This window comes from Sinohyriopsis cumingii, chromosome 17 (genome assembly GCF_028554795.1).
Source record: "Sinohyriopsis cumingii isolate HCF-2022 chromosome 17, ASM2855479v2, whole genome shotgun sequence".
NCBI lineage: Eukaryota > Metazoa > Mollusca > Bivalvia > Unionida > Unionidae > Sinohyriopsis > Sinohyriopsis cumingii.
This window is the reverse complement of record NC_142977.1, coordinates 22,670,854-22,693,324: the sequence shown is the minus strand read 5'-3', so window position 1 is coordinate 22,693,324 and position 22,471 is coordinate 22,670,854. Positions and strand designations below refer to the sequence as shown.

Here is a 22,471-nt window from a genome sequence, read left to right as displayed (position 1 = left end):
ATAATACAAAAAGGTTTAGATTGATTTTTAAAAACACGGTTTGCGCATGTATCATAAGAATACCTTGCCAATGACATTTATTAATTATTAATTTTATGAATTAAACTCATTTTTGTATGCAGGTTGATGTTGACAGTATATCAGACAAGTTCACTCATCTTCTGTTCACCATGATATCCTCTTCAAGGTCAGAGACCATGGCAGAGAATTGTTTACTGCATTTATCTTGTATACATGTCAACTCAAACATGCAAGAAAATATTTTTTTTACTAAATTTGATATGTTGGAGTTTTGCAATATCAGAGATGATTTAAATGCTTAGAAACTGTAAAAGATTAAAAGAGGGAAGACATCATCTTATTGTGAATTCCCACAAATTCTTTTTGGCCAGTAGAACATCATTCCATTCAAGGAACTCTTGTTCCTGATTTCAGAATGAAAACACAAAGTTTGAAAAACAATTGCTAAATCAGATACAAACCGTATTTTTTAATATCAAAATAGATCTGTAGAAGTTTTGACACATTTTCCTTTTTTTTTTTAGCATATAAGTGTTACCTAATTTCATTCTATTGATACCATTAGTAATTTATAGAAACAAAATTTCTTTATTGACATTTTCATTTCCACTTATAGTTGGTGGTGAAGTGTGGGGTTTTTAGCCTGTTGAATATCAATGCCGACTAACAATATTTATATCTTTTGTGAATGACCATTCAGTTTGAACCATTTTTTAAATATTCTTTGAGATTATTATTTTTGCTTTATTTGTATATGTATCAGTTTTCTCTTCTGCTGACATAGCAATGATTTTAATTGTTAAACTGTTAGAAATTTATTTTTTAGTTTTTTAGTGTTTTGAATTTGCATTCCTTAAAATGAACTGCTATGTCTGCTTTGCTGAAAACAATGTACAGTAATACTTTTCTTCTTCAAATGCATTGACAGTCATATACCTTAGGAGTAATACAAATAGTAGTTCTTCTAAGGTATTGTGATTGGGTAAGTATTCTCGAAGAAACATATTTTACTTGAAAAAACTTGTTTCTTCTTCAAATATGTTACCCAATCATAATTCCTTAGGAGAAATACTACTGGTTGTACTCCCAAGGTATTATGATTGGATTATTATTCTCAAAGAAACATATTTTACTAGGAAAATAATAAAGTCAGCTTAAAATATTGAAGACTCGGGGAATCTGTGCAGACTTTATATTGCACAAAACCAGTGTGATCTTAATAATTGTATCATATGTCATATAAACCTTGTTTAGGTATGATCCCTTTATTTTTCACACATGTTCAGGACCACAAAATTATAACTATTTAATTTACATATAATTTTTCATACTCAGAAAGAAAAACAAAATTTTCGTCTGTGAAAAAAATACATGAAATAATGTAATTGTTGAATGTATTGTTGAGAACCACCTACCCAATGAATGACCTTGGTCAAAACTCCACATTGGAGTCACTTCTTTGTCTGTGTACTTGTCTGTACACCTGTCAGTACATCTGTCTGCACCCAAGATTAACCTTTGTTTGTTGTAATTTATATGTGGTAAGTTTCTAAAGTACACATAGCCACGGATCCAGGTTTCTTGGTATGGGTTTTCATTTTGATGTGTACAGTTGGCCACAGTAATGTTACTTGGTATGGGGATACATTGTGATTTGTACAGTTAGCCACAGTCATGTTACTTGGTATGGGGATACATTTGATGTGTACAGTTAGCCACAGTCATGTTACTTGGTATGGGAATACATTTTAATGTGTACAGTTAGTCAGATAGTCATGTTACTTGTTATGGGGATACATTGTGATTTGTACAGTTAGCCACAGTCATGTTACTTGGTATGGAGATACATTTGATGTGTTCAGTTAGCCACAGTCATGCTACTTGGTATGGGGATACATTGTGATTTGTACAGTTAGCCACAGAGTCATGCTACTTGGTACAAGGAATATATCTTTATTTGTACAACACTTGATTTACCAAAAGTGCAGGATCAGTCTCAATATTTGCACAACATGACCAGCTTCTTGTTTGGTTAGATTTGATGCTTTGATACTTACCGATTTTAATTTCTCATTGCCAGGACAACAGTTGACCATTTCACCTTCACCATGACAGACTTTGAGAGCAAGTACAAATTCGGGTTTTGTCGCCATTCTACAGGGGCTCAAACGTGTCTTTGTATTGTCAGGTAGGATACTTAAAATCTGATTTTTTTCAGGGTCATTAAATTTTTGGAAACCCAGACCTCTAGATAAGAATTTAAACCATTGCCACAAGTATTTCACTTGTTTTGAATGAATATCATATACTAAATATTTAATGGTGTCATATGCGGACGTTGCAGAACACAGAATTTGAGCTATAGCACTGACTTTAATCCTCACAATGTTAATCCTGCCATTTTGAATAAGACTAGTCCTGGCTACATTTGTCAGTATAAATGGTACTAGTCCTGCTTATGTCCCATTTTAAATGACCTAGTCCTGGCTACACACCTTTTTGAATGGGACTAGTCTTGGCTACATTTGTCATAATGAATTGGTACTAGTCCTGGCTACATGCCATTTTGAATGGCATTGGCCCTGCTTACAATTCATTTTGAATGGTACTAGTCCTTTACATGACATTTTAAATGACCTAGTCTTGGCTACATGCCATTTTGAGTGATACCAGTCCTGGTACTAGTACTGGTTACATGCATTTTGAATGGGACTAGTCCTGATTACATGCATTTTGAATGGTACTAGTCCTTGTTACATGCCATTTTGAATGGTACTTGCCCTGGTTACATGCTTTTTCAATGGTACTAGTCCTGGTTACATGCATTTTGAATGGTACTAGTCCTGGTTACATGCTTTTTCAATGGTACTAGTCCTGGTTACATGCATTTTGAATGGTACTAGTCCTGGTTACATGCATTTTGAAGGGGACTAGTTGTTGCAAGTGACATTATTGTTGCTATTAACATGAGTTACATTTTTGGGAAATTAAGTTTTCTCACTTAATACATGTACTTTGAAATCACTTTTATTCATGGTGTATTTATTTTGTGGGTTTTGAGGTGTGGTTCAACCCACAAGTTATTAGACCCAGTGGAAGTTATTATGCCTATGAAGGAAACAGACCAAGTAGCTGATACCATATATACTTGCTTGTAAGTTGAGCCCCAAATGCACACTGCACCAACACAGATGTGCCATCACATAACAAACAGGTAGATCTGCATCTATGCAGTTTGTTAGGAGTAATCGATAGAACAAAGAACATAGACCCAATCTGACCATGCACTATGCAAAGGCAGATCAGATTCTATATTGTTGCAGTTGGATTTGACTTTAATATTTATCATCTATGATTAATCATTAGTAGTAACCATGAAAACCATGAATGCAAAAGTGATACATGGAAAATAAAAGTGAATTCACAAAAGATTGAAAGAAAAATTGCATCAAGGTTTTATGTTTCCTAAACCCCTTGATAGATATTCTTCTTACTTGGGCTGAATAAATATGCATCTGAGAAGATTCGTTATATGACATGCTCACTTGCCCGTTTTTTAATGTTACAGTAATAGAAAGTGTCTGTTAAAGGTTTGGTAAAAAAAAATTGTCATTTGCTTCAATTTCTGAAACTTTTTCACAATGGATTTTCTTTATATCTTGACTTAATCATTATGAAGCTAAGACAACTCTTTCTGCAACATGCTTACTCAACCTTTTTCACCTTGGGGTCAAGGTCAGATGTTTTACAACAATGGTTTGATGATTCCTCTAGACATGAAGGCCTTGGCTCTCTTTTTAAATCCCAAGGCACATGAAATGGCCATCACCATAACCAGACTTTGAATTATGCTAATTATTTCCACTCCATTCAGTTTGCTCCATAGCTGCCATTGGTATATATCCAGATAAATAAGCTGTCTTCAGATTTCTTTGTCCCAATAATGGGTATTTGCTGTATATCCAGATAAATAAGCTGTCTTCAGATTTCTTTGTCCAGTTAATGGGTACTTGGTCAGTTCCATCATACATCGTTATTTAAACCTTTGCAGTGAATTGTATTATCCTTATTGCTTGAGTCTGTAGAACATGAAAATACATTTTATGGCTTAATTTCTTAAATTATTTTTTTTTTGTATTCATTTACAGTTTCTTGCCATGGTTTGAGATTTTCTACAGTCTTCTTAACCACCTTGCTGAGATAATGAACCGTACTGATGGAACAGATCTGACAGTTTTGCTGCGGACAGCATTGGCTGATCACGTTCCCGTACCCAACCAACCGGTCACTTTTGTTGGTCAACAGGAGGTACAAAATCACAAATACTGTATTTGATTGTAGTGAAAGGTCCATATTAAATCAATCAACTATTGAAAAAATGTTTCCTCACAATAATTTAAGTTCTACACCACATATGTTAGACAGACATCAAACAATGCTTGCATTTTTGGCAAGAAAGATGTGTGTAGAGAGAGAAAGAGATAGAGTTAAATCAGTCAAACCTCAAGACCACAGCAACTAAAATGGAAAAATATTTCCCTCCAAGTAATTGTTCTACAACAATTTACTTCACCAGATGTGGTGGATGGTTTGTATAGGACACTAGAAAAAAGTCTTTTCTTTTGCTGTTGGGATTGAAAGCTGAAGCTCGAGGTCCCTTTATATCAGTTATTAGTCTTGCATTGTTTACCTTGAGGAAACTTCATAATTAGATTGCAGAATAGTCAGAAAAACTAAACTTGTTGAATTTAGGGTCAAAATGTAAACAGGTAAAAGTCACTGTGACCTGAAAAATAGTAAATGTGCCAGTGTGTCAAAGAGCACTAAGTCACAGTGACCTGAAAAATAATAAATATCCCATTGTCTCAAAGAGAATAAAGTTACCGTTACCTGAAAATTTGTAAATGTCCCATTGTGTCAAAGAGTACTAAATCACAGTGACTTCAAAAATAATAAATGTCTCAGTGTGTCAAAGAGTGCAGCATTCTTCAAATTAGGATAGGTTTCCACTTATTCAGCACTTTGTGGAGTGTCTTCTTTTATGTGCTGTTTTATACCGATTGCAAAACAACATTGGATTATTTATTGATGTCTATAAAGCCTTAACACTCCTGTTTCTATTTCCTTTTAGGTAGTTTCTTCAGACACTGTTGTTCATGTACCAAATATTTAGATGCACTGTGTGCAGTACTCCACCTTTCAGTAAAGATTAAGTCACAATAACCTATTTCTCACATTCCATTTATTTGGGTTATCCTTGACTTTGAGCTCAGTTTCTCTAGGTTTTGGTTTGCTTTTATCAGATATACTCACTTATAAGTCAAGACCAACTGCAAACAGTATAGACCCTGACCAAATTTGAGAGCAACAGTTGCTGTTTTCTCCTTAGAAACTACCAAAGTCATTTCCACATTACATGGCAAACAGCATCCTGGCATGAAAGCCTTTCAAGTTGATAAAAATGATTCTAATTCACCATCAAATATGGCCACCATTACTGAAGAAACTAAAACCTTTATGCAACTTCTCTGATGCCCCTTAACAGAATTTAAGAAAATTTTACTTAAAGCATCCTGGCTTGAAGGGGTTTTCAGTTTGTATAAATGGTGCCTATCCACAGTCAAAAATGGCCACCATTACTGAAAAAACTAAAACCTTTATGCAACTTCTTTGATGCCCCTTAACAGAATTTAAGAAAATTTTACTTAAAGCATCCTGGCTTGAAGGGGTTTTCAGTTTGTATAAATGGTGCCTATCCACAGTCAAAAATGGCTGCCATTACTGAAAAAACTAAAACCTTTATGCAACTTCTCAGAAGCCCTTAACAGAATTTAAGAAAATTTTACTTAAAGCATCCTGGCTTGAAGGGGTTTTCAGTTTGTATAAATGGTGCCTATCCACAGTCAAAAATGGCCGCCATTACTGAAAAAAACTAAAACCTTTATGCAACTTCTCAGAAGCCCTTTAACAGAATTTAAGAAAATTTTACTTAAAGCATCCTGGCTTGAAGGTGTTTTCAGTTTGTATAAATGGTGCCTATCCACAGTCAAAAATGGCTGCCATTACTGAAAAAACTAAAACCTTTATGCAACTTCTCTGATGCCCCTTAACAGAATTTAAGAAAATTTTACTTAAAGCATCCAGGCTTGAAGGGGTTTTCAGTTTGTATAAATGGTGCCTATCCACAGTCAAAAATGGCCGCCATTACTGAAAAAACTAAAACCTTTATGCAACTTCTCAGAAGCCTTTTAACAGAATTTAAGAAAATTTTACTTAAAGCATCCTGGCTTGAAGGGGTTTTCAGTTTGTATAAATGGTGCCTATCCACAGTCAAAAATGGCCGCCATTACTGAAAAAACTAAAACCTTTATGCAACTTCTCTGATGCCCCTTAACAGAATTTAAGAAAATTTTACTTAAAGCATCCTGGCTTGAAGGGGTTTTCAGTTTGTATAAATGGTGCCTATCCACAGTCAAAAATGGCCGCCATTACTGAAAAAACTAAAACCTTTATGCAACTTCTCAGAAGCCCTTTAACAGAATTTAAGAAAATTTTACTTAAAGCATCCTGGCTTGAAGGGGTTTTCAGTTTGTATAAATGGTGCCTATCCACAGTCAAAAATGGCCGCCATTACTGAAAAAACTAAAACCTTTATGCAACTTCTCAGAAGCCCTTTAACAGAATTTAAGAAAATTTTACTTAAAGCATCCTGGCTTGAAGGGGTTTTCAGTTTGTATAAATGGTGCCTATCCACAGTCAAAAATGGCCGCCATTACTGAAAAAACTAAAACTTCTATGCAACTTCTCAGAAGCCCTTTAACAGAATTTAAGAAAATTTTACTTAAAGCATCCTGGCTTGAAGGGGTTTTCAGTTTGTATAAATGATGCCTATCCACAGTCAAAAATGGCCGCCATTACTGAAAAAACTAAAACCTTTATGCAACTTCTCAGAAGCCCTTTAACAGAATTTAAGAAAATTTTACTTAAAGCATCCTGGCTTGAAGGGGTTTTCAGTTTGTATAAATGATGCCTATCCACAGTCAAATATGGCTGCCATTACTTAAAATAGAATAATCTTTAAATAACTTAACAAGTACTGAACGGTACAGACATTGACTAAATTTGACAGAAAGCGCTCAGGCAAGAAGGACCTAATTTTTCTTTTCTTCAAATGATTCCATAAAAAATGTATCCCATTACTAAGAATGCAAAAATTTTAATTGACTTTTCTTAAAAACCACTCGAGAGAATTTAGCCAAATTTTGTCAGAATGAACACAATCATAAAGAGCTTTCAGATTTGGACATTTGATCAAACCAGTAAACATGACCACCATTGCTAAAATTTGAAAGACATTTCAAGAACTTGATCTAAAAAATTGCTCTTGAAAATTTTACCAAATTTGACAGTAAGACCTGTACTATGAAGGCATTTGAAATTTATACAAATAATGCCAATTCTCTATCCTACACTGAATGCCTTACTGATTTATGCAAATGAAGCCATTACTGATTTATGCAAATGAAGCCATTACAGATTTATACAAATAATGCCAATTCTCTATCCTACACTGAATGCCTTACTGATTTATGCAAATGAAGCCATTACAGATTTATACAAATAATGCCAATTCTCCATCCTACACTGAATGCCTTACTGATTTATGCAAATGAAGCCATTACTGATTTATGCAAATGAAGCCATTACAGATTTATACAAATAATGCCAATTCTCTATCCTACACTGAATGCCTTACTGATTTATACAAATAATGCCAATTCTCCATCCTACACTGAATGCCTTACTGATTTATGCAAATGAAGCCATTACTGATTTATGCAAATGAAGCCATTACTGATTTATGCAAATGAATCCATTACAGATTTATACAAATAATGCCAATTCTCTATCCTACACTGAATGCCTTACTGATTTATGCAAATGAAGCCATTACTGATTTATGCAAATGAAGCCATTACTGATTTAAGCAAATGAATCCATTACAGATTTATACAAATAATGCCAATTCTCCATCTGACATTGAAGGCATTACTGATTTATGCAAATGAAGCCATTACTGATTTATGCAAATGAATCCATTACAGATTTATACAAATAATGCCAATTCTCCATCCGACATTGAAGTCATTACTGATTTATCCAAATGAAGCCATTACTGATTTATGCAAATGAAGCCATTACTCATTTATGCAAATGAAGCCATTACTGATTTATGCAGATTAAGTCATTACAGATTTATACAAATAATGCCAATTCTCCATCCTACACTGAAGGCCTTACTGATTTATGCAAATGAAGCCATTACTAATTTTTGCAAATGAAGCCATTACTGATTTATGCAAATGAAGCCATTACTGATTTATGCAAATGAAGGCCTTACTGATTTATGCAAATGAAGCCATTACTAATTTTTGCAAATGAAGCCATTACTGATTTATGCAAATGAAGACATTACTGATTTATGCAAATGAAGGCCTTACTGATTTATGCAAATGAAGCCATTACTAATTTTTGCAAATGAAGCCATTACTAATTTTTGCAAATGAAGCCATTACTGATTTATGCAAATGAAGGCATTACTGATTTATGCAAATGAAGCCATTACTGATTTATGCAATGAAAGCATTACTGATTTATGCAAATGAAGGCATTACTGATTTATGCAAATGAATATGATACTGATTTATGCAAATGAAGCCATTACTGATTTATGCAAATGAAGCTATTACTCGTTTATGCAAATGAAGCCATTATTGATTTATGCAAATGAAGTCATTACAGATTTATACAAATAATGCCATTTCTCTATCCTACATTGAAGGCATTACTGATTTATGCAAATGAAGCCATTACTGATTTTTGCAAATGAAGCCATTACTGATTTCTGCAAATGAAGGCCTTACTGATTTATGCAAATGAAGCCATTACTAATTTTTGCAAATGAAGCCATTATTAATTTTTGCAAATGAAGCAATTACTGATTTATGCAAATGAAGGCATTACTGATTTATGCAAATGAAGCCATTACTGATTTATGCAATGAAAGCATTACTGATTTATGCAAATGAAGGCATTACTGATTTATGCAAACGAAGATATTACTGATTTATGCAAATGAAGCCATTACTGATTTATGCAAATGAAGCTATTGCTCATTTATGCAAATGAAGCCATTATTGATTTATGCAAATGAAGTCATTACAGATTTATACAAATAATGCCATTTCTCTATCCTACATTGAAGGCATTACTGATTTATGCAAATGAAGCCATTACTGATTTTTTCAAATGAAGCCATTACTGATTTCTGCAAATGAAGGCATTACTGATTTATGCAAATGAAGCCATTACTGATTAAACAAATGAATCCATTACAGATTTATGCAAATGAAGCCATTACAGATTTATGCAAATAATGCCAATTCTCCATAAAATATGGTGGCCAAAAAGACCATTTCAACAAATCTCTATCTTTAAAAATGTTGACAGAATTTGAACTTGCTTTTATAAAAAAACGTCCAAGCATAACATCTTTTTTAATATTGTACAAATGTTACTGATGTGTCATCAGATATGAATGAAGACACTAAAAAAACTGAGAACCTTGAATCAATTATCTTCATAACGTGTAATGAACTGCAAAGGAAGAAATAAGGAGAGATGTCATTAAACCACTCTGGTGTTGGACATTGGTCAGATGTTATCCAGGTGAGGAATCACAGAACTAATTGTGCTGGTTGAGGTATTTTTGGGCTGGATGAGGTATTTTTGGGGCTGGATGAGGTAATTTTGGGCTGGTTGAGGTGTTTTGAGACTGGTTGAGGTGTTTTGGGGCTGGTTGAGGTGTTTTGTGGCTGGTTGAGGTGTTTTGGGGCTGAATATGTTTCATATTGTTCATCCAACTTATATTGTACAAATAATATTTTATTGGTTTTCCTTGTGCTATATTTAATCCACCTCGTGGCACTTGTTTCACCATCCCTACTTTCTCTCACTGTCATTCTGCCTCAGGAAAACATCTACCAAAGGCTAACACATTCTCCCTGACAGCACCACCTCATATCCAACAATATTTTGTTGATGTTATTCTACAGTCACCTGTGACCTGTACCAGAGAAAGCAAGGTACTTAGGGTATATTCTCCATTCACATGTGACTTCCATCAGATAACATAAGGAGGAGTATGTTTTAGGTAATGTTGTCTCATGAGTTTATTTATTCAAGCTACAGGGAAAATAATTATTGTATTTTAAAAAAATGTGCATGTTACTGTTGTTAGTAATTGTTGATTTCATTAGCGCAGTGGATTCAAAATTTCTATTTTTGCTGTTTTCAGATGTTCAGTTTTACAGCTCCAGACCCCAGCAAAATGCCCAGCATCCCAGCCAGTGTAAGTATATAGTTATATGATTACCAGTAGAGAACAAATGAAGGAGCTGGCTCCATTTGCATTAAAATTTTCAAAATTTATCCTCACATAGAGTTTTTGTAATATTTTTCTTGTAGTAACATCAGGATATTCGACAATTAGAAGAAAGGATGAAAATTGTACAGAGCTGAAGATTTTAGAAAGTTTCCATGTTTTTTATGGAAATAAAGCTTTATGGAGAATTTTGGAATTTATGATTTTATATTAATCTTTGGTGACTGCTGAATGTTCCATGAAATATTCATTCTTGTCAAGTAAGTAATATGAAAAGATTTTTTAAACATTGCAATTTGTAGACAAAATTGTGAGATTTTGGTGAAACTGGCACTCAGACTAAAATATCTAGTTTATTACTGAAAATAAAAAGATATTAAATGTTTTCCAAACAGATGAGTAATTGCTAGTAGTTACAAGTACTGGCAGGTAAAATTCAAGTAAATATTTTACTTAGCACTACTTTCCATAGACCAGAAAAGCTTATAGACTGGTCTTTCGTTTGTTATCCTTTGTAAACTCATCCAGTAGCACTTTGTTATTGCTGCTCCTCTACTTGGAGAATTACTATGAAACTTTGCAAATATTTGTCCCATATGTAGCAATTATTAGCTTTACTGGTCATAGACCAGAATAGCTTATGGGATGGTCTATCATCTGTCATCTGTTCATCATCTGTCATCTGATATCTGTCATTCATTCATCATCTGTCATCTGACATTCATCAGACAGTAGCACAAGTTTGTTACTGCTGTTCCTCAAACTACATAGGGAATTGCCATGAACCAATACACACACACACATCACAGGGTCTAGTTGATGCTAAACAAAACTGCTTGGAAAACCAATTTTCGTCACAGTAGCCAGAATCTGGAAAATCTTATTTGTACTCCTGACTGGATTGACATATCTTATTTGTACTCCTGACTGGACTGACATATCTTATTTGTACTCCTGACTGGATTGACATATCTTATTTCTACTCCTGGCTGGATTGACATATCTTAATTGTACTCCTGACTGGATTGACATATCTTATTTGTACTCCTGACTGGATTGACATATCTTATTTCTACTCCTGACTAGATTGACATATCTTATTTGTACTCCTGAATGGACTGACATATCTTATTTGTACTCCTGACTGGATTGACATATCTTATTTCTACTCCTGAATGGAGTGACATATCTTATTTCTACTCCTGACTGGATTGACATATCTTATTTGTACTCCTGACTGGATTGACATATCTTATTTCTACTCCTGACTGGATTGACATATCTTATTTCTACTCCTGAATGGACTGACATATCTTATTTCTACTCCTGGCTGGATTGACATATCTTATTTGTACTCCTGACTGGATTGACATATCTTATTTCTACTCCTGGCTGGATTGACATATCTTATTTCTACTCCTGACTGGATTGACATATCAGAAGGGAATTTTCACTAAATGACTGTTTTATGATGTCTTGTTGGTCCTAAATGAAAATGGTGCCAATCCGATATCCAATATGACAGCCATACAGTGGAAATCACAAAAATCTTGTTATCACTACTTCTGAGTGGATGATCACATCTATGTGAGGTTTTCACTAAATGTCTTTATACAAAAGTGCAGTTGGTCCTACATGAAATTGATGCAAATCTGATATTTAGCATGGCCACCACAGTAGCCATCTTGAAATTCTTGCATCGGTACTCCTAACGGAAAGTCATATTGACATTGTGTTTTCACCAAAAGACTTTATGATGTCCAGTGGGTCAGAAATTAAAATGGTACTGATCAGAGATTCATTATGGCTGCCACAGTGGCATCTTGAAAAACTTATAACTTCTCCTGAATGAATGGTAAATATCAGCATGAGGTTATCACTAAAAGTCTTCCTTTAATATTTTGTTTATCCTAAATTAAAATGATATAGATCTGACCTGCTTCTTGAAAACCTATGTTCTCACTACTCCTTTTAAATTGAAATTCATTTTGACACAGGTTTTTTATCAGAAGAGTCCTAATGGTGTCTGTTAGGTCCTAAATAAAAATGACCAACCCGCTAATGGCAACTGTAGTGCCTATCTTGAAAGCATTGTTATCTCTACTCCTTACAAATTAATACCTGTATCAACACAGTTTTCACCAATATAATTCTTATGATACTGAGTTCGTCCTAAATGAAAATGGTCCCAGTCATCTGTCCTGAAAATCTTGTCACTACTCCCCCGAATGGTTGACTATTATAACATTGGGTTTTCACCAAAGACTTGTAATGTCTATTTGGTCCTGAATGAAAATGGTACAAATCGGACATCCAGTATATCCACCACAGCAGCTAATTTGAAAATTGTATTGTCACTGAAGAATATCAGAGATGTTGTCAACACTCAGAAATTAAAAAAAAACAAAATGGTCTTATCTTGAGTTCCTGGAAATTCTTTATGCCTGTTAAAGCACCAGTTTCTTCAAGAAACTCTTAATTTAATAAGTAAAACAATATTTTTTTTATAATTATTTTATTAAGAAAGATACTATCATTTAGTATTAATTTCACTTATTAAAATATTATTACTTAATAATAATCTTCCTTAGTAATTTAAATTAAACACAGAATTAAGTTCTGAGTAAATAGATTAAAATATGTTAATGTTAAATGATCTAATGAATTCCGAGTTTTAAAAAGTAAATGTTTTCCTTATCTAAGTATAATCACATGCATAATCTGTTCTTGCAGCAAATTGCTGACAAATACCTACAACTACAGTCAAACATCCCCTTATAGTGACTTTTATATAGTAGTCAACTGATATCCAAGACAGTTCTTTTTTTCCCCTGTGAAATTTCCTCTGGTTTCTTTCTGTTTAAATTGGTCACTGGAACATATCCATGCAAACGAAGTATTTGTTTTCCCATATAAACTGATGTGTGAACATGCCTCATTTTGTTCATATTCACTCTACCCGAGTCAGTTAATCAGTGTAACTTGAAACTGGCTAGTCTCCCAATTGCAATCTTTTTAAGAATTAAAATAAAATCACAATGCTAGTTAGAAATTTCTTGTTGGGGTAAATAATCAAGGTAAATTTTCATTCTTCAAGCCTTGGAGAACTAATTTTATTTATTGCATAATTGTATCTGGGAGACCAAGATTGTGGTAAGCTCCTTCTGCATCCTGATTATGATGCAAATAATTAGCCTATTTCAGTGGGATACCATCTTTACTTGCTTATAAGTTGCATCAGATTTCAAACAACAAAGATCCAGATCTGCCAGATCATAATGTGCCTGCCGATTAGGGTCTGTGTTGTTTGTTCTACTGATTACTCCTGATAAACTGCACAGAACTAGATCTGTCTGAGCATTATGTAATGGCAAAGCTGAGTCTGTACAGTTTGCGGTTGGACTCGTCTTATAAGTGAACATATACGGTAATTATTGCAAGTAAAAACACAATAATTAAAACAAATAAAAAGCTTGAGTATTATAATAGTATGGAAAGTCAACATATGTATGTGCATTATGCATTGTGGTCCTAGAAAACACATAGCAAATCATCATTAAATAGCCATCCATGTTTGAAATATAAATGTTAACAGGCATTTAATTGTTAGACCTTTTCCAATGATGGCTTCTTCTGACAAGTTTAACTGTTCTTACACCTACTGCAGTTGCAGTCATAATCTATCATAAATTCAATGCTGTCATTTGTTCTTTATACATTTGACATTTGATTGAAGTATACTTTTAACAAGGTGCGATACAAAAGCTATAGTTCTCTCCCTTTACTGTACCAGTCTCAAAAATGGGAAACTCAACTTCCATAGATGCATTTCATCCAGTTTCAAAGAAGCAAATACAAAAGGAAATGATGGATGAAAGTAGAAATGCACAAACCTGCATGCACTTCTGAGACGTGAATATAAAAAAAAAACAGTTGATAGATGAAATGCAAATGTGAATGGAATATGGATGAAACACAATTGGAATACACATGAAATGCAAATGAAATGTCAATAAATTGCATATTTGTTAAACTATCATATTCCAGGGTCTGTTGGTTCCAGTCGGCGTGTTCATTTACTTAGGTATGTAGATATTGGACTATGGTTTTGAAGTCAAAACATTCTTATGGCAGCACTGTATTCTGATAAAATATGAGCTTAATTAGTGTCTGAATAAAATTAAGTGGTTGAAGCTTCGTTAAGTATATGGTGTCAGGTTAGGTATATGATTTATGTGAATGCTTTTCCTTTTCAGAGGAATTTAACAGAGTATTATAATGCCATGGATACCAACAATATGCTTATAATTTTTGCAAGGTAAGTTATTTAATACGTACCTAGATCCATTCAGACGTGAAATTGCACATATGATGCAGTACATCAATTGTTAGGACACGTAGCAACAACTCTGAATGAGTTTACAGTATGGCCGTACAAGCAACTAGTGTCCATCAACAACTGCTGTGAGTTTACAGTATGGACGTACATGTAACTTGTGTCCATCGAGAATTGCTAATTTCAACTTTTAAAAGTCCACAGAATTAATTTCAGCCAGGAAAAATTCTGGCCTTTTAAATTTCTATACATGATGTCAGTCTCACATCAGATATGTCCACCATTGCTAAAAATATAAAAGAATGTGCAATGACATTTTCTCAACTACTGATTTACTGAATTTGACTAAAGTTAAAGCACCTTAGCATCCTATCAGATTTGTACAAATTTTATACTGATGTGTCATCAGATTTTGTTCTGATGATACCATTCTCCAATAAAATATGGCCCCTGTTGCCAAAAACAATGAAACTGTTAAATAACTTCCTAAGCAAACCAGAATTGGACTTAGTTTGACTGAGTGCTTTCAGATTTATGCAAATCCATCACTGCTTCTGGCATCTATTACTAACAATAGAAAGCTTTTAGCAACATATGGAAGGTATCCTAGTTTGAAAGCCTTTTAGATTTATACAAACGCAAGTCCACTATCACATATGGGCACGATTACTACAGATGGAATCTAGCCTGTCTCAGAAGAGTGCTCAACAGAATTTGACTTTCAATACTGGGCAAATAAGATATTGTCATTTGACATAGCCTTGCTTATTAGGTCCATATTTGTCTAGTCTCTACTTCAAGCTTTCTCTTAATCTTGTGATATAGTTAAGGGCTGTCCCAGTAAAGGATACATGAGACCCAGGCAAGGCACTTTTAATGTAGAGTACTCACCCATAGATGCAATTTAAAATTTTCTTATAATTTTAATATGAACTTTGTTAAATCAAAGCATCCTGTCATATATTTTATATAAAACTTCCTTCCCTGGGTACCATGTATGTTTAAATGGAACAGCCCTAATATATACTTGCATTAAAATGTATTGATGTTTGAGATTAGCACATACCAATTATTTTTCATGATAATTTCATTCCTATGGTGATGTTTGATTAATAAAAAAACCTATGCTTGAATAAGTGAGGTTAACGTTTTACCAATTCACAAAGTAACCATGTGTAGATACTAAGTTTAGTACTTCTGAGGGTGATATTGATAATCGGGCACCATTTTTGCTGTGTCATAGAGTAGATTTTTTAATTCTTATTCACTCCATAATAAAATTCTAAACTGATTTTCTGTTTTCAATATGTCTGGAACCAATTTTAAAATAATGAGCCTCCAAAAATAGTGGGGCTGTGGGTGGCTGAGTAGTGTAAGGCACTCGCCATTACAGATCATTGACATTTCACCTCAGTCCGTGTTGGTTAGAGTCTCACGCTCTGCCAATGTGGAAATATGTATGAGAAAGCTTGCCAGTAACCTCAGGTGGGTCTTTGGTTTTTCTCTGAACCTTCCTCCTCCAAATATACTGGCCGCTGTGTATAGCCTATCATGTGCTGAAAATGTCATTAAATCCAGAACAACAACAACAGGAAAATTGGCAACAGATTGGCATTGTAAAACCATGTAGAGACAAAGGCTGGTTTAGAAGCACAAAACTTATCTACATGCTTTTACTTCATGTATGGAAAATTGTTAACAGTTGGATAGCTATATGTCTTGTTAATTACCTAAACATTACCATATGAACTAAATTATTTTAGAAATTATCTGGTATTTGCTTATCCTCATCATACTGTAGTCTGTTCTATGGTCCTGAAAACTACACATTAAATAATGTGCTTTGTATTTAAGAATCTTAAAATTTGAATTGCTTTATTCCAACTATTCTCGTTCTTGATAATCTCTTGAGCAGTTTAGATAGTACATTGTAATTGTAATGACAGTTGGAAACTATGACACTTTGAAACTAAAGTCCTTAGCTTTATGGATTGTATACTGTAATTATGATGACACTTTGAACTGAAGTAAAAATGAATACTGTCATTAAAGAAAGTTTGTAACTTTTACAGCTAGGAAATTAACAAAATTTGTGCCACTAACTGCCAAAACAATTAAAGTTAGAAATTTTTTTATATAATTTTCTAAACATTTAACACAGAAATCCCTCCCATTTAGTAATCTAAGCTTGTAAAATTTTTATGATTTTCAGTATGTTGAAAGAAAGAAGAATTCTAGTCTCATCCAAAAAGTTGAGTCGACTGACCGCTTGTGTGCATGCTGCGGAGGCTATGCTTTACCCAATGCATTGGTGAGTTTCTCCTTTCCTTGTAAGAAAAAACAGTGACACTGTATCACAGGTCAGATCCCAGTTTCACACAGTTCTCAGACTGTCTTTTTAGATTGAGATTATTATCTTTTGAGGCTCTTAATCCAGAAAGATGATTTGTCCAGGTATAGAACTTCTAAAAGGTAATAATAAAAGTCACCAGAGTTGAATTGTACTGTCAATTGCCATTTAATTTGATAGGAAACAATAATTCCATTAATTTCAGGAAATCTTGAGAATTTTCAAACAAGATTATTTACGGTGAAAAATTCATTATTCTGGATAGTCTTTAATTTTTCTTACTTCTCCCATGTTTGGTAGACCATAAAAGTCATAATTTATTCTTTTTTTTTTGTCCAGAGAACTTGGTATTCTTATAATGATCTTGCAAATAGAGCAGGATTAGACATTTGTCCTGGTTGAGTCGCCCATAAGTAAATCTGCAGGTTAGACTAGTGGAATCTTGCTTGTAGCTATTCTGATGGACACGTGAAAGACAAAACATAACAAAGAAATGGACACCTTAATATCTGTTTAGTCACATAAAAAAACTGAAGAAAATGTACAAAATTCTGACTCACAAGATATAACATGTTCCTGGTTATAAAGGTGTTTGACTTTTGCACACAAATGTGATGGTCTAGCATCTTAATTACAAGGACCAATTTACATGTGATCTGATTGTTTATTACTGGTAAGTATTGGAAATGGCTGCCCACACAAGATAATTGCATGTTATACATGTTAAGACTGCAGTCACATGAATCTGATGTTCTGTTATTATGATGGCCCTAGAATTATAAACTGCCTCAATAAATGTCTCAGTTTTTGGCATTTATGATAGTCATTTTTTATTCTAGGCCTATTGTAAAGATGGAAATGATCAAAAAGTATCTGATGGGAACATACCACCGATTTCAAGATAGTTATTTCCCAGGGATGATCTAAATCTGCTAAGAGCTAGTCATTTTTGTACTTGCACTAGTGCCTGCTGATGAGCAAACTTTCCAGCATTGAAACCTGTACAGTACTAGTATAGTATATTATAAGCATAAATATACCAGTGCTTCGTAGACTTCATACAAATTTTGTCATTGCTTTGCCTTGAAAGAGTTTCATTTCCACCTTTCCATAGTATCGTTTGCAAGAGTTACGCTCACTGCTTGCCCATTCTCCTGCTGTTTCCACACAGCATTATTTTTCCAAGGATTGTTGGGTTTCAAATTTTGCACATAGTTTTATACAGATGAGTTTGATCTTTAACCTCATACAGCTTCATTCAGCAGAGTGATGGCCCCTGATTTGCCATTGTCCTAATCATGATTTCCACACCATAAGATTACTAAGGAGATCTGGATTTCTAGCAAATAAGGCATTCACCTGGATATTGGCAAGATCAGGAATGAGTTTAATTTAATATCTGGTATCTTGTGACTCAAAGTTGATATGCAGCATTATAGTGATGAGTTTAATTTACAGTGTTCCACATTATCATGTAGAAGATATATGGCTCCAGATTATCTATCCTCTTGACTTTGGTTTTTGCAGCATTACTTCTTGGATTTCAAGGAAATTACAGCTTTATGTTATCGAGATCACAAACAAATAGGATTTTCATCATTTAGAGGAGTTATGGCCCCTTAATGCTGATTCTACTTTGTGATAAGCTGTGCTTTTATGATACAATGAACACTGATAGCTCTACTTGAATAGCACATCCTTGTCCATCAAGAACCAAAATCTTGTACAAAATATTTTGTGTTCATGATCACTGATAGCTCTACATGTATAACTTGTCCTTGTCAGTCAGGTACCAAAATCAAGTAACAAAATATTTTGTGTTTATGAGAGGTTGAATTAAAATGATCTATTTTCTTATCCTTATTATATGTATACTAGGTTATGCTGAGTGGTGTTAAAATGAGAGTGAGCCATCGTCTTAAGTCAGAATTCAGGAATTATCTTATTTTCATCTTATATCATCTTTGCAGGCAACATTTATACATTCCTGTTCTACCTGAGAGCCTAATTGATTATATCAGGTGAGTTTTCACTTCATGTGGGTTTTTGTGCCAGGTTGTGTTGTAAGGGCACAATTGACTCGAGAGACAAATCTAAATTGTTTAAGATCAACAGTTGTATTGACAATTTTACATCCTATTGGAGCAATTCTTTTGTGGAAACAGCCAATAAGAGTATTATAGTATTTTTTTCCATTCAACAGCAATTGACAATCACAAAGAGAAATATATATAGAGTAGGTGATAATTTATCTTAGTATTGCTTACCTGCTACTGGACAGTGGTTTTTGCTGTATTGGTCATGGAACAGAACAGCGTGTGGGATAGTATTTTGTCCATTGTCCATCATTTTTCTTCTGTCCTCTGTCCATCTGTTAGCACAAGTTTGTTATTACTACTCGTTCTAATCCTAACCCTAACCCTAAATGAAAATGGTGCCACTCAGACATCTTATATAATCAACGGAACAGCCATCTTAAAAGTTTTGTTATCATTGCTCCTTCCGAATGGATGGTCATATCAACATGGAATTTCTCTAAAAGACTTATGATGTTTAATTTGGACCTTTGCGAAAATTGTGCTGATCTGATGTCCATTATAGCCACCTTGCGAGCCATCTTGGAAATCTTGTTTTGCTACCACTCCTCATACATGCCAAACATTATGCTTTTGGCGTAATCATTATGCTTTTTTTCACTAAATTATGCCTTATGCGTAAATGTATTTGGCTTGTGCATTTTCGGCATATCCCCCTCCAAAAAAATTAATAATTTGTTTTCTTCTTTTTATTAACATCCCATTAATCCTACAGACCATATTCTTGAAAAGACGGCTTCTATGTAACTATGACAAAGAGTACGCTTTTCTGTAGACTTGCATGCACTTTCCTACCAGTATTATGTTCTATTTATAGCAGCTGCCCTATTTCCAAGAAACATGCTAGTTTCTAATTTCAACCTTTGACCTTGGTTTCTATTTATAGCAGCTGTATGGCTTAGTTAGGAGAGAACAGACTGGTTTTCTAACTTTTAATCTTTGCTTGCAGATTCTTTGTTCTAATTCATATCTTTTACAGAACCAGTCTGTAGGCATTTGGCGCTAAATGTCAAGTCAGATTTATTCTAGTCAATACGTGTGTTAGAGCAAAAATATTTTTCAAATAATCTCAGATGGATTAGGAAAAGATGAAAAACTGATTTAGAGATGAATACATGAATTACACAATACAGTGCTCCATTCTAGGGTAGCTTCATACTAAGGTAACTTCTTTTTTACAGCAGAACTAAATTTTGGACACAAATTTTATAAATGCAGAGGCATTATCTACTGAGTTCTTAATAGAATAAGGACTACCCCTAGCACTAGAAGACTACATTGGTCCTTTGTTCAAACGGATGTTTCCTGATTCCAAAATTGGAAAAAATATGCATGTGCAAGAACTAAATCATCTAATATTGTTAGGTGTTTAGCAGAAAATACTTCACTTCAAATTGCAGAAGCCATGAAAATTGGGCTGTTTAGTACTGCAACAGACAGGAGTAGTGATTATGACAAAAAGTTATACCCAGACTGTGTAAGAGACTTTGACAACGAAAAGGGCAAAGTCAGCGCTCTTCTTTCATTACCAGAATTAAAAGTAGATTCCGCTGGAGAAAACATTTTTTTATTTGCTTGATAATGCTTTGAATAAACATAAGTTGGCAGAACTATGGGGTTTTCAGCTGATACTGCATCAGTGATGACTGGAATTCATAAAGGAGTTGCATTCTATATTTTTAAAAATGTCACCATCATTGTACATATCAGGTTGTCTCTGTCATATGATGCACAATGCTGCAGGAAAGGCTGCTGATAAATTAGAATGAGAACTCCTGAAGTATCAAGTTAGCACTCTACCTGACAATGTAGTTCATGCAGACAGAGTTGATATTTTTCATCTTATTTCCCAACTAAAAAACCCAATAACTGGAAGATATAAATTTCCTTTTCTTTTGTCAGATTATGAAAGGAATATTGGTTCTTTACCATTCTAATGCTGACTGTGAGAGATTGTTCAGTATTGTTAAAAAAAATGAAACTGAATTCAGACCCAAGCTCTGTAACCCAGCACTTAGTGCTCTACTGGTGTGCAAAACGTTTCATAGTCTCAGCTGGTTTTGAAATTCAGTATGGGTCTGTTGCTTTTTAAAGCTCAAATTGTTATATACAAACACTTGAAGCAGTAATTGATGTTAAAAGTCCGGAGGGATAAATAAATCATTGTGTACATATGCTCATTGAATTTTTATCGTTTTATGTGGATTACTCTTTTTCTGCTCATATTACTCTTTTTTTTGTCCTGAACAGAAAGTCATATTGACATGGGATTTTCACCAAAAGACTTGTTATGTTGTCTGTGGTGCAGGTGTGACATCCATTTTTCTTGTCACTGCAGCCATCTTGAAAGTCATGTTATTGCTACTACAGGAAATGACACAGGGTTTTCACCAGAAGACATCTTGCTGCTGATTCTAAATGAAAAGGAAGTGCTGTGGTTAGCGTGCTTGACTCATGACTGAAATGGTGTGGGTTCAGATCCTATCAGGTCAGCCTTAGTCTGCTACCATAGTGTGTCCTTATGCAAGGTACTTTACCCTTGTTGCCAAGGTACTAAATAACCTATTTTCTGTGTCATGAAACACCAACCAAATCAACAACAAATCTAATGAAACTGTGACCGATCTGATGTTGAATGTGGCTGCCACAGCAGCCGCCTCATTATCGCTACTCTCGTAAATGAATGGCCATAACATGGGGGTTTTCATTGAAAGACTACCTATGATGTCTAGTTCATCCTGAAATGAAATTGGTGCTGTTCTGATTTGTGCAGCCATTTTGAAAATCTTGTTATAGCTACTCCTTTGGAACAAATGGTTATATTGACATAGAGTTTTTACTGAAAAACTTTTTATGCAGTCTAGTTGGTCCTAAATGAAAATGGTGGTGCTCAGATATCTCAATATGGCCATAAATAACAGTGGCCATCTTGCAAATCTTGTTTTCAAAATACAACTACTAAATGAAGGATCATATCAGCATGGGGTTTTCACTGAAAAACTCCTTACGATGCCTGGATGGTCATGAATGAAAATGATGCCAATCTTTCCTTCAGTATGGCTGCAATTGGAGCTTTGGAAAATCTTAGTGTGGCTACTTCTAAATGTCAGGTTATATTGACTTGGTGCTTGTGCTTTCACTAGAAGACTTCCTATAATGTTTTTTTTTGACCTAAGTCGGAATATTTGTGAATGTTATATCTGATATTACCACCGTGGCAGCCA

General features: G+C 34.1%; 1 protein-coding gene across 13 annotated transcripts in view; it reads left to right on the top strand.

Moving 5' to 3' along the window:
* LOC149777922 (DENN domain-containing protein 1B-like) overlaps positions 1-22,471 on the top strand; it is a 161,291-nt gene that overhangs the window by 50,615 nt on the left and 88,205 nt on the right. For all 13 annotated transcript variants that reach the window (XM_089939019.1, XM_089939028.1, XM_089939023.1 and 10 more), the window contains exons 5-10: positions 2,102-2,209; positions 4,170-4,329; positions 10,379-10,432; positions 14,722-14,783; positions 17,014-17,112; positions 19,122-19,172. In XM_089939019.1, the coding sequence (XP_089795145.1) occupies positions 2,102-2,209; positions 4,170-4,329; positions 10,379-10,432; positions 14,722-14,783; positions 17,014-17,112; positions 19,122-19,172 (534 nt within the window). The remainder of the gene's footprint in view (positions 1-2,101; positions 2,210-4,169; positions 4,330-10,378; positions 10,433-14,721; positions 14,784-17,013; positions 17,113-19,121; positions 19,173-22,471) is intronic.